Source organism: Nomia melanderi, chromosome 9 (genome assembly GCF_051020985.1).
Source record: "Nomia melanderi isolate GNS246 chromosome 9, iyNomMela1, whole genome shotgun sequence".
In the NCBI taxonomy this organism is placed as follows: Eukaryota; Metazoa; Arthropoda; class Insecta; order Hymenoptera; family Halictidae; genus Nomia; species Nomia melanderi.
Window position 1 is genome coordinate 14,636,844 of NC_135007.1, and position 13,756 is coordinate 14,650,599.

Sequence of the window (13,756 nt, forward strand, 5' to 3'; positions counted from 1 at the left end):
AAAAACCGAAAATAGTCGCTCGCGACGCGAATTCCTCGCTATTTTTGTAACCGACGCTCGTATTAATATGCTTCGACCTTTGTTTAAGGATAATTGTAAAAACAGACCGCTCGCGAGCTGTAACGGCGGCTTTGTGTACAGGGTGCTCCGGAAATATCGAGAATTTCCAACTCTTTTCAGTGAAATGATAAATACCTCGGTTCGTATCGGTTCGACCGTTTCGCGAGTAGAAACGATCGTTAGGGTATAGCAAGTTCCATTTCCATGTATTTCATTCGTATTCGAATCGAGAGCTGTTTCTAGATGCCACGATTTCTGGAACACCCTGCGTTTATCGGGAATCCGTCTCGGCACGTTGTTATTCCGCCCGTAATGCAGACAGTCGAGTACCGAGCAGTGTTTGCCGATGGAATGCGTCACGAGTTCTTGGAGGAATGCTCCGGTATCTGTAAAACTCGAGCCGACGCCATTGCGCGGCTGTTTTCCAGGCGCATTCATTCATCGATGTGTCCTAGAATCTTTTAATACATCGGTGTTTTCGAAACCTCCGTTTTCGAAATGTTTGTGGAAGGTCCTTGAAGCGTGCTGTTACGCCAATGGTTTACAGTGACTATCATTCACAGAGCCGTTACGGAATCTCCAGTTCTACTAGAACTTTGATCTTAAAATACTCTAGCAATCCATTTGACTCTTATCTTTCACTTAACTCGAAACATTCAATGAATCTTTCATCTCGATCATCATTTTCCAAACATTCAGTGGCTCTCATTCACAGAGCCATTACGGAGTCTCTAACTATAGAACTTTGTTTTCAAGATACTCTAACAATCCGTTTATCTTTCACTTAACCCAAAACATTCAATGAATCTTTCATCTCGATCATTTTCCAAACATTCAACGAATCCTTCATCTCCATCATTTTCCAAACATTCTGCAGTGAATCTCATTCACAGAGCCACTGAATCTCCAACTCTAGAATTTTGATTTCAAGATACTCTAACAATCCGTTTAACGAATCTTTCATCTCGATCATCATTTTCCAAACATTCAGTGGCTCTCATTCACAGAGCCATTGAATCTCCAACTCTAGAACTCAGATCTGAAAATACTCTAACAATCCATTTATCTTTCGCTTAACCAAAAACATTCAACGAATCCTTCATCTCCATCATTTCCCAAACATTCTGCAGTCTTATCATCCATCACGGAGCCTACGTTCCCAGAAGTCCTGTCTCGAAGTGCCTCGGTTTATTCGCGTTTAATCTCTCGCTTAGCTCCGACTCGCGTTCGTCCGAGCAGCTCGTAAAGGAAATTCTTCGATTAAAAGCTAGATTCGCGTATAATCTCGTCAGGAAGAGGGGGACGAGGGGGGTCGCCTATTCGTCGCCGTCTGATCGCAACCTTGCCCTCCTCCTTCGCCCCCACCACGCGGACGATTCATTCGATCCTTTCCCCTTTTATCTCTCTCTCGCCAACCTATCTCCGACCGTTCTCTCCTCTTTTCCTTTTTCCCTCCCTCTCCTCGGGCCGTCTGGCTTCTTCGCTTTGATTCATCGGGACCTCGCCCCCGCGATCACCCGCCGGCCTATTATCGTCGGACGACCGTCGAAAGAAGGGCGCCGGCGAGAGGGGGAGGGACTTTCCTTTACCTCCGCCAACGAGAGTGGCCGAAGTTTCAATGTCAACGATGCGTCCGACCGATGCGAAGGAACTCCGCGGATCACGGTGACCTCGCGGCGCTCTCTGCCCTCCAAATGGCCAGGAGTATTGTCCTTCGTTTCTTCACTTTTCTCGGCCGATTCGAATTTAAGCGATCCAATCGCCGAAAGTCGAATCGTTAATTTATTCATTCTGTTTATTTGGTGGGATCTTGTAGAGATTCAGTTCGCGATCGTAGACGTTTCACGGAACTCGAGGGTTAAAGTAACATCTTTTCTTTTGTTTATGGTATAGTAGAGTTTGTTCAATTTTTCCGTTGATTCTCCAGCTAGAGAATTTGAGAAATCGAAAGTTGAATCGCTAGTTTATTCTGTTCATTTGGTGGTGGAATTTTGTAAAAATTCAGTCTTCCGGTAGTAGAAGTTTAACGGAACTGGAGTTAACCCTTTGCACTCGCAATGTGACTCAGTCACTTGATTTGACGCTTAATTTATTTTAATTAATTATTCAACATTGGAATAAAATAGCTTCCTCAATCTACCTGTGAATTTCTCCTCTTTTCAAGAAATATCGTCTCATCGAAACGTTAAACATTTCAAGTGAGAAACTTCCGAGTGCAAAGGGTTCAACCCTTAGCTGATGGCTTTGTAATCAGCAACTGCAACTAATCAGCATAGTATCTCTAGTGAAAATGAAAAATGCTATTCCTTAGATCTTTTATTTTCCTTAGTGCAAAATTTGGTTGTGAAAAATCTAATAATTCTAGGGTAGTCTCTTCGATTCATTAAAATATTCAATATTACAACTGGCGCAATATTGGAGCCTAGAGTTCAAAGGGTCACCATTTCGTTCCTTCGATTATTCATAGCACAGTGAAACCAGTGGTTCGCCGTTCGCATACCATAACAAGTATCACGACTCTTCGACGCTCCTCTTCCCGATCGCGGAACGCGCCGTCGAACGGTCCATAAAGATAACAAGAAGTCGCCGGAGTTTCATTTTCTTCTCGGCTCCTCCATTCTCCTCGGCTCCATTGTCGAGCGTCGTCCCGTTGTCCAACGGCGCGTTCGAGGGACAGCCGCGCGAACGACTTAATTCAAGTCTAGGGGGTTTCCCTTTTGTCGGCCGTGTCGGGTATTCACGGGCTTATCGATCGCGGCCGATCAATCGTATCGACCGACGGTACGTTTCGTGACAGGTGTCCGCCGGACGCGTTGGCTGGCCTCCGCTGGCAGTCGCGTGACAAGTTCGGATTTCCGGTTGTTCCCCGGCGAGCGGCCGAAGATAAAGTTCCTTGGAGACGCGGCATGAGGGCTGCCGGTGGTGTAACGTTGCGCAACAGTTATCGGACGCAGATGGAACGTTCCCGAGCGTCAACGTTGCTCGAACGTTAACGACGTTATTTCCGTTCGGCTCGCTCCCGACGAGGAAGGTACACCGGACACGTCCGCGGCGAGAGCTTCCGGAAATGTTCAGTGACGTTTCGAGGAATAATTGAACGGCAGTGATGTTTTATTTCGTATAACTCGACGTAGAATGGTAAAAGTAACGAAGTTAAGCGGCGAGTTAAGAAAAATGGCGGACCTCCGTTGGTTAGTTGACACGCCCCCAGGCCTCGGGTCACGTGACGCGGAGGAAACGTTGAAAGCCAGGTAGATTAGAAACGGTAGATTTCCTAGGCATCTGTCCTTAAGCTCTGTTTCCATGATAAATCCGATCGGCTTCACGTTCCGAGGTTATTGTCGATTTCTTACGGTACCAGCAGGTTTCCCTTGAATACCGAATTTCGAATGCCTCGGGAATTCATTATCAACCGAATCGTCGGAACTTTCCATCGGCCACCTGCTGTTGAACAGTGTCGTTGTGTACGTTGCATTCACTGATCGGTAATAATGGAATAAGACGACGATCGTAAATCATGGACGTTTTCAATTCTGGTTTCTATATGTTCTATAAACCTGTAAGCATTCTGCGTTTGCGTTTAAGGATAGAGCTAGAGGCAACAATGGCGGCGCAGTCACGTGACGGACCGCCCATTGGTCCATTCAGAGCCGAGCAAAATGGCGACCGATCACTTTAAGCGAAAACCCTTCACCTCGCGCATTTCCACAGGCGAAACTCGATGATGCTTGAAATGGAATCGTTGAATTTTGTCTCAGGATGAAATAACTGGAGGAGAAAATTATAAGAGACTGTCGAACGCTCGTTTAATCTGTTAATTATTTATATATTGCGTGAAGAGGAATCGTATCTTGTGATAAGCGTGTTCTCAATGAATCATTGTATTAATACTCGCTACCTACTGTTATGAATATTATGAACTATGTATTCTACGGGTGAACACTAGAACTATCAGATGGGACAAAGTTCCTAAACTCTTTTACGATTAGTGGATAAACAATAGACTTCTCTAAGACATCTTTAACACTAGGTTTACGGAACGCATCGATTTGACGCAGATTGAATTTTATCAATCGGTTTTCGTTGACCCAATTACACGAATATGAATCCTGATTGTCTATTTCTACATTTACAATTTCCAAAATCTAAATGAAAATCCTAGTATACCTAGTGTTAAAGAAATTCTTTTAGCAATAGTTTTGATCGATCGAAGTCTCGATAGATACTCTCGAGGTTTCTACAGAAAAATTTTGAGAAGTCAGCCTGCTTGGTAGTTCTAGTGTTAATCATTGAAATGTAATCAAAGCGAAACGCTGCGACGACGATGGAATGTTTCTCCGTAACGTGATGCAATCGAGTGAACAGACGACGAAACCGTTTCCTCGTCACGACGGAACGAGGAAGACGGCTAACTTCGCGAGGAGCTGGCGCCGGACCGTGGATGGATGCGAGCAACGTGACTATGTGTCGTTTGCGACACGCGTTACTCGGGTACTTCAGGCTGTGCCAATTTCGAGTCAGTCAGGTACCTGAAGTAGCGCGCACTGCGGCGAAACCGGTACATCATTTTTCCACGCCACGAATTCTGGTCCCGGCGCGGCCAATCGCGAGGCTCCCAACGAGATCGTCGGAGGAACACCCGGAGACAACACCTGAGATGCGAGGGGAACAACTGTGGAGGCTGCATGTTAATTGTACTTCATCAGGTGCTCTGGTGAACTCGATACCCGGCACCTGTTGGAGCGCAATTCATATGACTGTGCCCTGCTGCCTTACGTCGACGTAACGAACCGGAACGTCCTAGACCTGAACGTATCAGCGATGCGAACTGACCGAGGAAGGAACGAGTTAATTCGTCGTATGCCACACGTGTAAGTTGCCCGACTGTTGAAACTTAACCTTTTGCACTCGAAAGTTTTTCACTGGAAATGTTTGAACGTTTAATGATGAGGTGAAGACGATATTTTGTGAACTCGAAGGGAAATTATAGATACATTGAAGAGCAATGCTGTTTTATTGAAACTTTTCATGTATCGAGGCATTAGGAAAAGTTGAACGTTAACCTTTTGCACTCTGCAGTTTTTCAGTGGAAATATTTGAGAATTTGATGATGAGATGAAGACGATATTTTGTGAACTCGAAGAGAAATCACAGGTGCATCGAGAAACAAAGCTATTTTGTTTCAATATTTCCAAAATTGATGCATTACGCCTAACCCTCGATTTACGCGGACTTTTTTCACGCGAGCCTTTTCTTTACGGAAAGAACAATTTATGAAGAGCCCATGTTATTTGTTACACATAAGTAGAAGTGACAAATGACTTTGCTCAATGGTTCTATCTTCAGAATAAACTGTCGTTTACAATGAATAGGAAATTTGTTTGTTTACTTGCGAATGATTGATAGTAAAATTTGTTGGACGAGCATAATCACGAAGATAATTGTACGTCAAGAGGTCGATTGCACCATGGATACCCTTATTGCCATATTAAGTCACGACGAGCCGTGATTATTTATTAATGTGTTGAACCACTCGATTAACGGGTTCAACCGACTCTGCCAACCGTCTCGTTATCAATGTGGAACCTCAACAACTAAGAACTGCTTCATTATTATTCCAGCAGTTCGTCACGTCGACAATTTATAAAGTGTCCTGCAAATTTCACAAATTCCACAATTTCAAACGTCGAGACGTTTCCGTTTCAAAATAGTCAACGATGTCTTACACATTGACAATCTTGTTGCATTGCGCATATTACATTGTTTCAATTACAGCTTAATATGACGCTCTATTTATTTATTCAAGAATATTTGGGAGTCATTGAAATGCTACCTTTAAATGGTACAAATGTGATACTACAAATAAATATAGAAAAAATTTGCAATAAAATAGAATGTCGAGTCTGACTCGACATAGGACTGCTAAGGGTTAACCCTTTGCACTCGAAAGTTCTTCACTAGAAATATTCAACACTCTTCGATAAAATATAGACGATGCTTGTCGTGACTAATGTAAATAATTTAATCGATAAATTAAGACTATTTTACTTTGATATTTCACATAGTGACGCGTTACACAAAGTTTAGTGTTAAACATCAAACTTTATAATTTCACTGTATCAAACCAACTGACTAAGAGTCACTTCCCGAGTGCAAAGGGTTAAGGGAACTATCAGAGACATCCAAACGAGCAAAGGTCAGAAACGCGTAAAACTTCTAAACGAACCAAATTATTATAACGCCTGGAATGCTCGACGCTCGATGACGTCGCAATAATCGAATTTCCAAAAGACCACATCCGCGAAGCAAAAACGTAGCCGTTCCGCCATTTCGGAGAACAGCGCGCGATTCGGCGTGTCGTAAAGCGATTAACAAGCATCGCCGGGCGAGCGTACGAGATTGAATTTTCAGCATCGTTCCTCCCGTTCGAGCGGGCAAATAAAATTAAACCGGCGCCCTGTTGTTGGTCGCGCGACCCCGATACACACGTCGGCGGCCGTGTGTGTATCGTTTCTCTCCGAAGGAGAGCGGCCGTTGTCGCACGATAATGTCGCGGGCTAATGGGATAATGGCGTTACGTTGGGGTCGCGTGGCGGTGCCAACTGAAAGAAGAAAAAAGAGAGGAAAAAGGGGGAGGGGGAGGAGGAGGAGGAGGAGGAGGAACGGGGTAACGCAATTATTCGCCTCTTTGCTCGATTCCAATGGCGGTGGTCCCCGTTGCGCGTCGAAAAGTAGCCGTTTGCGGTCGCGCGCTCACGCATTCTTTCATTGCGGTCGCGCTGGAGCCTCCTCCCCGGTCACGAGACACCGGCGCGATGGCTGCTGAAAAACTCGACGTCCACAATCGCCGGCATTACGTTCCATTACGTTCATCTTCGCCTGTTAACTCGGGGGCGTCGAGTTAACTCCTCGATCGTACTTGACCATATTTCTCAATGGTTCTGTGTTTCTGTGATCATCGGAGACGTCTCCGGTGCACCGCGATGCGCTCGAATATTTAGACGATTGTTTCACGCACGCTGCAGTTGACACGTTGCGCACCGGCTAATTTTCGGAAAACTGAGTTGCGCGGATGGCAATTTTGCACTGAGGTCAACTTATATCACTATACATAGAAAAACTCAGATATATTGTTATGTAATATATTTTAAATAGATAATCAATTCGAATTAAATTTTATATTTTCTTCAGTGCTGTAATTGGCGAAGTTATAGCTAAGTGTCTTTATATAAAAACGAGATTTCTCGTTACTTAGAAAACTGAATTTTGCGTGTGGCAATTGTTCACTGAGGTCAACTTATATTGCTATACATAGAAAAACTCAGATATATTGTTATGTAATATATTTTAAATAGATAATCAATTCGAATTAAATTTTATATTTTTTCAATGCTGTAATTAGCGAAGTTATAGCTAAGTGTCTTTATATAAAAACGAGATTTCTCGTTACCAGTACGCAATGTGTTAACACTAGGTTTACGGAACGCGTCAAATCTAAGCAGAAAGATTAACACGTTCGCTACGAGCGTCGTAATTGTATATTTTGTATAATGGAAACGAAGTTAACCTTTGCACTCGAGAGGTGACTTTATCATTTGATTTGACGCAGTAAAACTATAAAGTTTGATGTTTAATATTGAGCTGTATATAACGCATCGGTAAATATTGGAATAAGAAAGCTTTGTTTCATTTACTTGTGACTGAGTTCATTTCAACAAATCGTCTTTGTCTAGTTAGATAATGTTAACTCTTTGCACTCGATAGGTGACTCACCACTTGATTTGTCAGCAAAACTATGAAATTGAATATTTAGTATTTTCAATGAAACTATTGCTATAGGAAATACTTAAATAAAATTACTTTGTCGCTTGATTTATCTGTGAACGATCGTTAAATTAGTTTGAAACAGTGTCGTCTGTATCTCGTCGGAAAATGTTAAATATTTCCAGTGAAAAACTTTCGAGTGCAAAGGCTTAATATTATAATACTTTTGAAATCATTGCGTCTCTGAATATTACATTTAGGGATTCGACTCGCTTTAGCTTCGTTTGCTTCAATAGTTTGTTTCGATTTATTGAATTGAATGAAATACAATTGAGAGGGTCGCCACTGAAACAAACACTGGAACGTGTTAACACCTCAATTATCTTTTCTTCGATTCAATAAATCGAAACAAAACATTAAACCTCGTAGTTTATCATTTCCAATCACAATATCTACAGAATTAATTCCATTTTCATTAAAATACAGGATTACGGCCGTCACAATGACGCTAACGAACATGTTAATCAGGCAATCGATATGTACTCTTCATCAGTCTACAAGAATCTTCCTCAGCAAAGGGTTAATTCTCAAAACTCAACCCTAACGTGTATCCATTAACGTTCGAGAACAAAGCTCGTCATTCACGAGCCATCTTGATTTATCGTATTGATATCTGCTCTCGCTTTTCACCGTCGGAGACAGTTAACAAGCTAATGTCCTTTTTAACGCACAACAAAAGCGTTCGTGGTAAAAAGGAGCATCGAGAGGAAACGAGGGAGGAGAGAGCGGCGCACGCATAGGCGTAGACGGTGCGCGGCCGGTCGGGGGCCGTGAATGCGGGATTGGTCTTGCCGGGAGAGGTGACTGATCATAAAAGAAACTAAATAGGGGCATTACGAGTCAATGGAGCGTGCACAGAGGAACTGTATCAACGGGTTCTAAAAACGTCCCGGCGGGCAGGTTGCGACGTCTCGCAAAGAGAGGAGGCTGCGGGTGTTCGTAAAAGTGTTTTATTTCTCGCGTCTACCGTGCCGTCTAAGCGTCATTTACAGGCCAATCTCGCGGTTTCTTCTGGAGACAGTTCTGCAGGCTCGTCGTCGACTGTTATTTGTACTGTTAATAAAATCCACGAGATGCGCGCTCGCGCCCGAACCGGTTGCGCGCTCGGTTCGGTCTCGTCCGTTTCTCCCGCCGGTTTTCACCGCGAGAGAGCGAACGCGTCCCGGGGAAATTCCTTTGAGTCACCCGAACATCAAGCTTGCATAAGGCCCCGCGTATTAATTAATCGGATAGCGGCCGAATCGGCCCCGCTTAAAATAGACGGCCGGTCGAAGGTGCGAGATCCGATCGTCCAGGAAATTCCCCGAGATCGCCTTCGACTCTAATCCGGACCTCTTGTTCCGCCACTCTCGAAGCTCTTTCTACTTTTTTTCTCTCTCAATATATTCTGTAATAAAGGCTACGTTATTAACGACGTTAACGCTGGCGTTGGTGTCATGACGATCTTACGTTAGAAATATAATCGCTTGTCTCTTAATTCGTCTGAGCAATTCGGTCGCTTGTGATCCTGCGAGAGTCCTGGTTGCACTCTGATGTGTTTTTCTTGATCCTCTCGTCGCTGACGGGCTCGATGGTATTAATGAGAGTGTAGAGGAGAGATGTAAAAAAGGGGAGGGACGTTTGTTCTGAGTCTGCTAGAGTAACTATCATTGCGAAACATTCGATTGGTAGAAAAGTGTAGACGATAGAACGATTACGTGCTACGAGTTCCTTGGAATTGTCATCGTATCGCTGACACAATAAGGACAATTGCGTCACTGAAGGAATAAGTATATACAGTGTGAAATCAGAATAAGAAGTTTCCTCGAGAGACTAATCGTTCTATTAATCCCGAATCAAACGAACCTTGGTAAATTGAAATTCAGACTCCAAGTCACGGCGCGGTTAAGGAAAACTTCGCGGAGCATTTTCCTATTGCCAATGAGACGAGGCGAGCGTCCGAGACAAGAATCGCGGAAAGGAAACGCCATTAATCCAGCAACGTGGAATAATTCGAGCGGCGGTAACGAGGCGTGAAATCAAAGGCGCGCGGATTCTCGGCCGCGTGTATCCGCAATTATTCGCGAGAAATCGACGAGCGAGAAGGTTCTGCGTCGTTTCCCCTTGCCGGCCGGAACAACGATCGATGTTCTACACGTGTAAATAAAAAAGAGATATGTATAAAACACGCGAGTAAGTTTGTCGAAAGGGTAAATCACTGGTTATCCGGGAAACGAGCGCGCGAGCGAGCGACGCTCCGACGGAAAGAGCGTTGTATTTTTATAAATATTGCAATTGTGCACGTAGCTTTAGGGAGACGCCGGTGCTTGGTCGTGAAACGTTACGCTCGTCGATAACTGGACGAACCTCGACGTAACTTACACGCGAGAAACTCGAGCGCGGCGCGGACTTGTTCTCGTGTGACGATAAGCGGCGCAGCGGTGCTCAACCGCGCGGAGATCTCAAAGGTCGCTTCGCGCTTGGGAATCGGTCGAGCCCTTCGCGATCGAGCGCGGCGGAAACTTTGCGAGCTGATGATCCTGATGGTTTCGAATTCCGCCCGCCGCTGTGAAGCGAACGATCGAGTTCCTACCGTAGAGTTCGACGGATAGGTAATTACAGAGTCGAATTTTTCGAACGATAGTCGGCGAGGTCAACGATGCGTCGTTAAACGCTGGCGTGGAAGTCGAGGCGATGACTAATCCAGATACGCTTATCGTGTTTGCAGAAGGATGATTCTAAGCTGATTGTACTTTTATTACGGTCGAGCGTAACGCGAATAATATTAATCGACGGCTGTTATTCGCGGACTGGAGGCTGTAAAGCGCGGACGTTATTTCGAGAGAATAACAAAATGAACGGTGTCCGAGCGTATCTGGTTTAAAGAGAGGAACACGATAACACTTGTTCCTTAATGTAATACACTGTTCGGCATCAATAAAATATTTTATAGCCTCCACTTTGTACTAAGCCAGCGGTTCTCGGTTTATCCGACAATTATGCCCGTCTTATCGTTAAGCTTCGCTCCCAGGACTGTATACTAATAAGCGTTACTCGAATGTTCATGTAAATACCTCGCAGGAAATTCCGACGGTGAATGAAGAATAATAATTAGCCTGTATTCAACTGTTTTTTATTTTTTATTCAATTCGAATACCGAGGAGGACGTGCGCGTAACGATTGTGTAAGGTTCTTAAGTGTACCGAGATGTGACTGAATAAAGAGAACTGTTCATTGGTATCCAATCATTTATTCAACCCTATGTATATGTAGGTAGAAAGATCCTATACGAAAAAGAAAAGAGAAACAAAAAAGGAAGATGAGAAGAAACAATTCCTGTCGTCGTAATCGATACACGGAGCTATATTACAATCGCAAAGGGGTTAGAGACAGGAAATTCTTCCGTCAGTCTGTGCAACATCCGTTCGTGTTTCCTTAAGCCCCGTTCCCACGCGCGTTATCGGCGGGCCCCCGTGAACCTCTCTTCTTCGCCGTTAACCTGTTAACCGTGTAATTCAGCCGTTAATTAGCGCTCACGACAGCCAATTAACGAGCCGGCGAACCCGATAAGTAACTGCCGATGATCAAAAACCATTCGATCCGATCCGATCCGATCCGCGCCGGCCGCAAAAATTAATTAACCGGCAATATAAACGGAAACCCGATATTTCGGCAATTGAGGACAGATTAACGGACAGATAAAACTCCACGATAAAAAGGAGGGGTCCGAGAACGAATAAAAGAAACGACACGCTGTAATGACTAAAAATTGGTCAAAGGCGTGTTCACAGCCGAGTATACACGATTTCCCGATTAACCCTCCCGGTATCCGAAACACTCCCTTCGTAAATCTCTCTTTTCATAAAACCTCTCGCGCGGTACGATTTGTCTCCGTGTAATCATCTCTTACTTACGCCGAACGAGTCCCCATGCAAATAGCCCTTACTTTCGCGAAACAAGTCTCCGCGGAACGACCTATAAAATCCCTATAAAACAAGTCCTCCGCGTAATGACCCGTTATTTTTGCAAAACAACCGTGCAGCGTAAGTAACGACGCCATCGAACGCGAGTGCCCGTATTTTACAAAGTCCTCCCTCGTTTCCAGCAACAAGTTTGTTAATTTTAATAACGCATCCCCGAACGATTCCGAGACGACGCTCGTCGCGGGATCCCGGGACACCGGGGAGGGATCGGGGAACCGATAAATCGTTCCGTAAGAGAATTTCGCGCCGCGCGTCGCACACATGGGAACGCGGCTTAACTCGCCGCGCGCTGCCACCGGGCCACACACGCACGACCGTCCCGGCGAGACGTTCGCAGAAATCCCCGAGCGGTTTTCGTGGTCGACGCTTTTAAACGTTTTCGGTCGCCGATCGGCACCGCGCGCGCTCGCGTTCGCTCGCACGCACGCTTTTTTGTACGTGTGTATCGGGAGCGTTTAAATGGATCCGGTTCAACCTTGACTCGATAGCTTTCGAGTTATTTTGAACGCCGGTCGAAACGGTTCGACCGAGGTCGCCGGTTTCTGCTCCACGGTTGCGTATCCTCTCGTCCGCGGCTCAATTTCTGTTTTGCAGCGAACCTAGACTCGATCAATAAATGCATGTACAGGGTGGGTCACCCGACTGTGCCGAAATTCCCTCGCGAACTGTTCGTCGCGCGGGAACCGCTTAAATTATTTGCTGTCCAACCGATCGACTACTTTCGATCGCAGCCGTACGACTGATGTCTCGAATACCATTTTTCGTGTATCACGAACAGTTCGCGAGGAGATTTTGCGGTTCAACGATTCACCCTGTGTCCCTGAAATTGTACGAGTGAAACGCGCATGGAAAAATAAGTAAAAAACGTAGAATATTCTTTAGTAGAAATGGCGTGTCGTGGACAGACGTATTGGTTCGTTCTCAGTGTTTCGAACACGATCGTTTCGAAGCGGAGAGAAAATGTTATTCTATATTTTCTGCTTAGATTTCGCGAATCGTTCACTCCGTCGTGCTACGTTTCTCGGAAACTAGTCCCTCTCTCGCTCGTCGCCTCTCGCCCCTTCGAATCGCTTTCGGCAGTTCGAACTTCCGAATCTCCGAACCGAGTCATTCCCGAACTCCCAAGAATCCCCATTCTCTACAGTCCGAACCCATTCGGCGATTAAAAAAGAAATCAAGATCAACCGTACAGAATCCCAAAGCATCGCTGCCGTTCAGCCGCGCGAGTTTCCCCGATAACGAGCGATTCCGCCGAAATCCGCCGCGAAACTTCCGCCGATCGCCAGCCCAGATTCCGTCCGGATCCGCCCAGACCCACGCCGAATCAGCTTTCGGCCGTCCGCGCGAAAGATTCCGCGAACGGCGAAAACCGGGAGGATCCGCTGACCGGCGGACGCGGCGCGGTTCCCGGAAAACCGACTGCCCAGCGGAATTTCCCCGACGAACCTCCGGAAAATCTGCATCCGCGCGAAGCTGTCGGTCTAACGAGCCGCTGGCCGGCGAACCTGTCGCGACGCGGACTCGCGCCGAGCGAGAGAAAGAGGATCAGACTCGGAACATCGCGAGGAACCGGGGGACGGCGACGGAGGAGAATGAGAAGAAGACGGGGCAGAAGGGAAAAAAAGGAGTCGCCGGAGAGAGGGAGTCGGCGACGAGGAAGAAAGAGATCGTCCGCCGCCCTCGCTCGACGAGGAACCGTGGGGCTCGAGGGGGAGGGGGGGAGGAGGCCGACGTCGGCGTCATTCCGGCCGCTCCTGGCTGGGCTCTTCTCGTTCGTCGCAGACCTTAGTTCGAGGCGGAGGGCGTCTTGGGTGGCTGGAAGGGGTTCCATTTCAGACACTCCGGATCGATCTCTTTGTAGACGGGCCCCCGTCTCTTCACCCTCTCCTTGTAGTCGTCGATCACGTCCT

The 13,756-nt window shown here is 45.9% G+C and overlaps 1 protein-coding gene and 1 long non-coding RNA gene across 7 annotated transcripts in view; one reads left to right on the top strand and one right to left on the bottom strand.

Annotated features, from left to right (window-relative positions):
• chm (lysine acetyltransferase chameau) overlaps positions 1–13,756 on the bottom strand; it is a 101,978-nt gene that overhangs the window by 34,798 nt on the left and 53,424 nt on the right. For 2 of the 6 annotated variants that reach the window (XM_076371156.1, XM_076371154.1), the window contains exon 13: positions 8,819–13,754. The exons of 3 other annotated variants lie outside the window; for them this stretch is intronic. In XM_076371156.1, coding sequence (XP_076227271.1) covers positions 13,632–13,754 — 123 coding nt within the window. In that variant the 3' untranslated portion in view covers positions 8,819–13,631. Of the gene's footprint in view, positions 1–8,818; positions 13,755–13,756 lie in introns of those variants that run through there. One more of the 6 variants, XR_012999488.1, reaches the window with a different exon arrangement.
• On the top strand, positions 4,196–11,101 carry LOC143174948 (uncharacterized). Its single transcript, XR_012999492.1, has 2 exons — positions 4,196–4,931; positions 8,311–11,101. It is a non-coding gene; the product is annotated as an uncharacterized LOC143174948 (long non-coding RNA).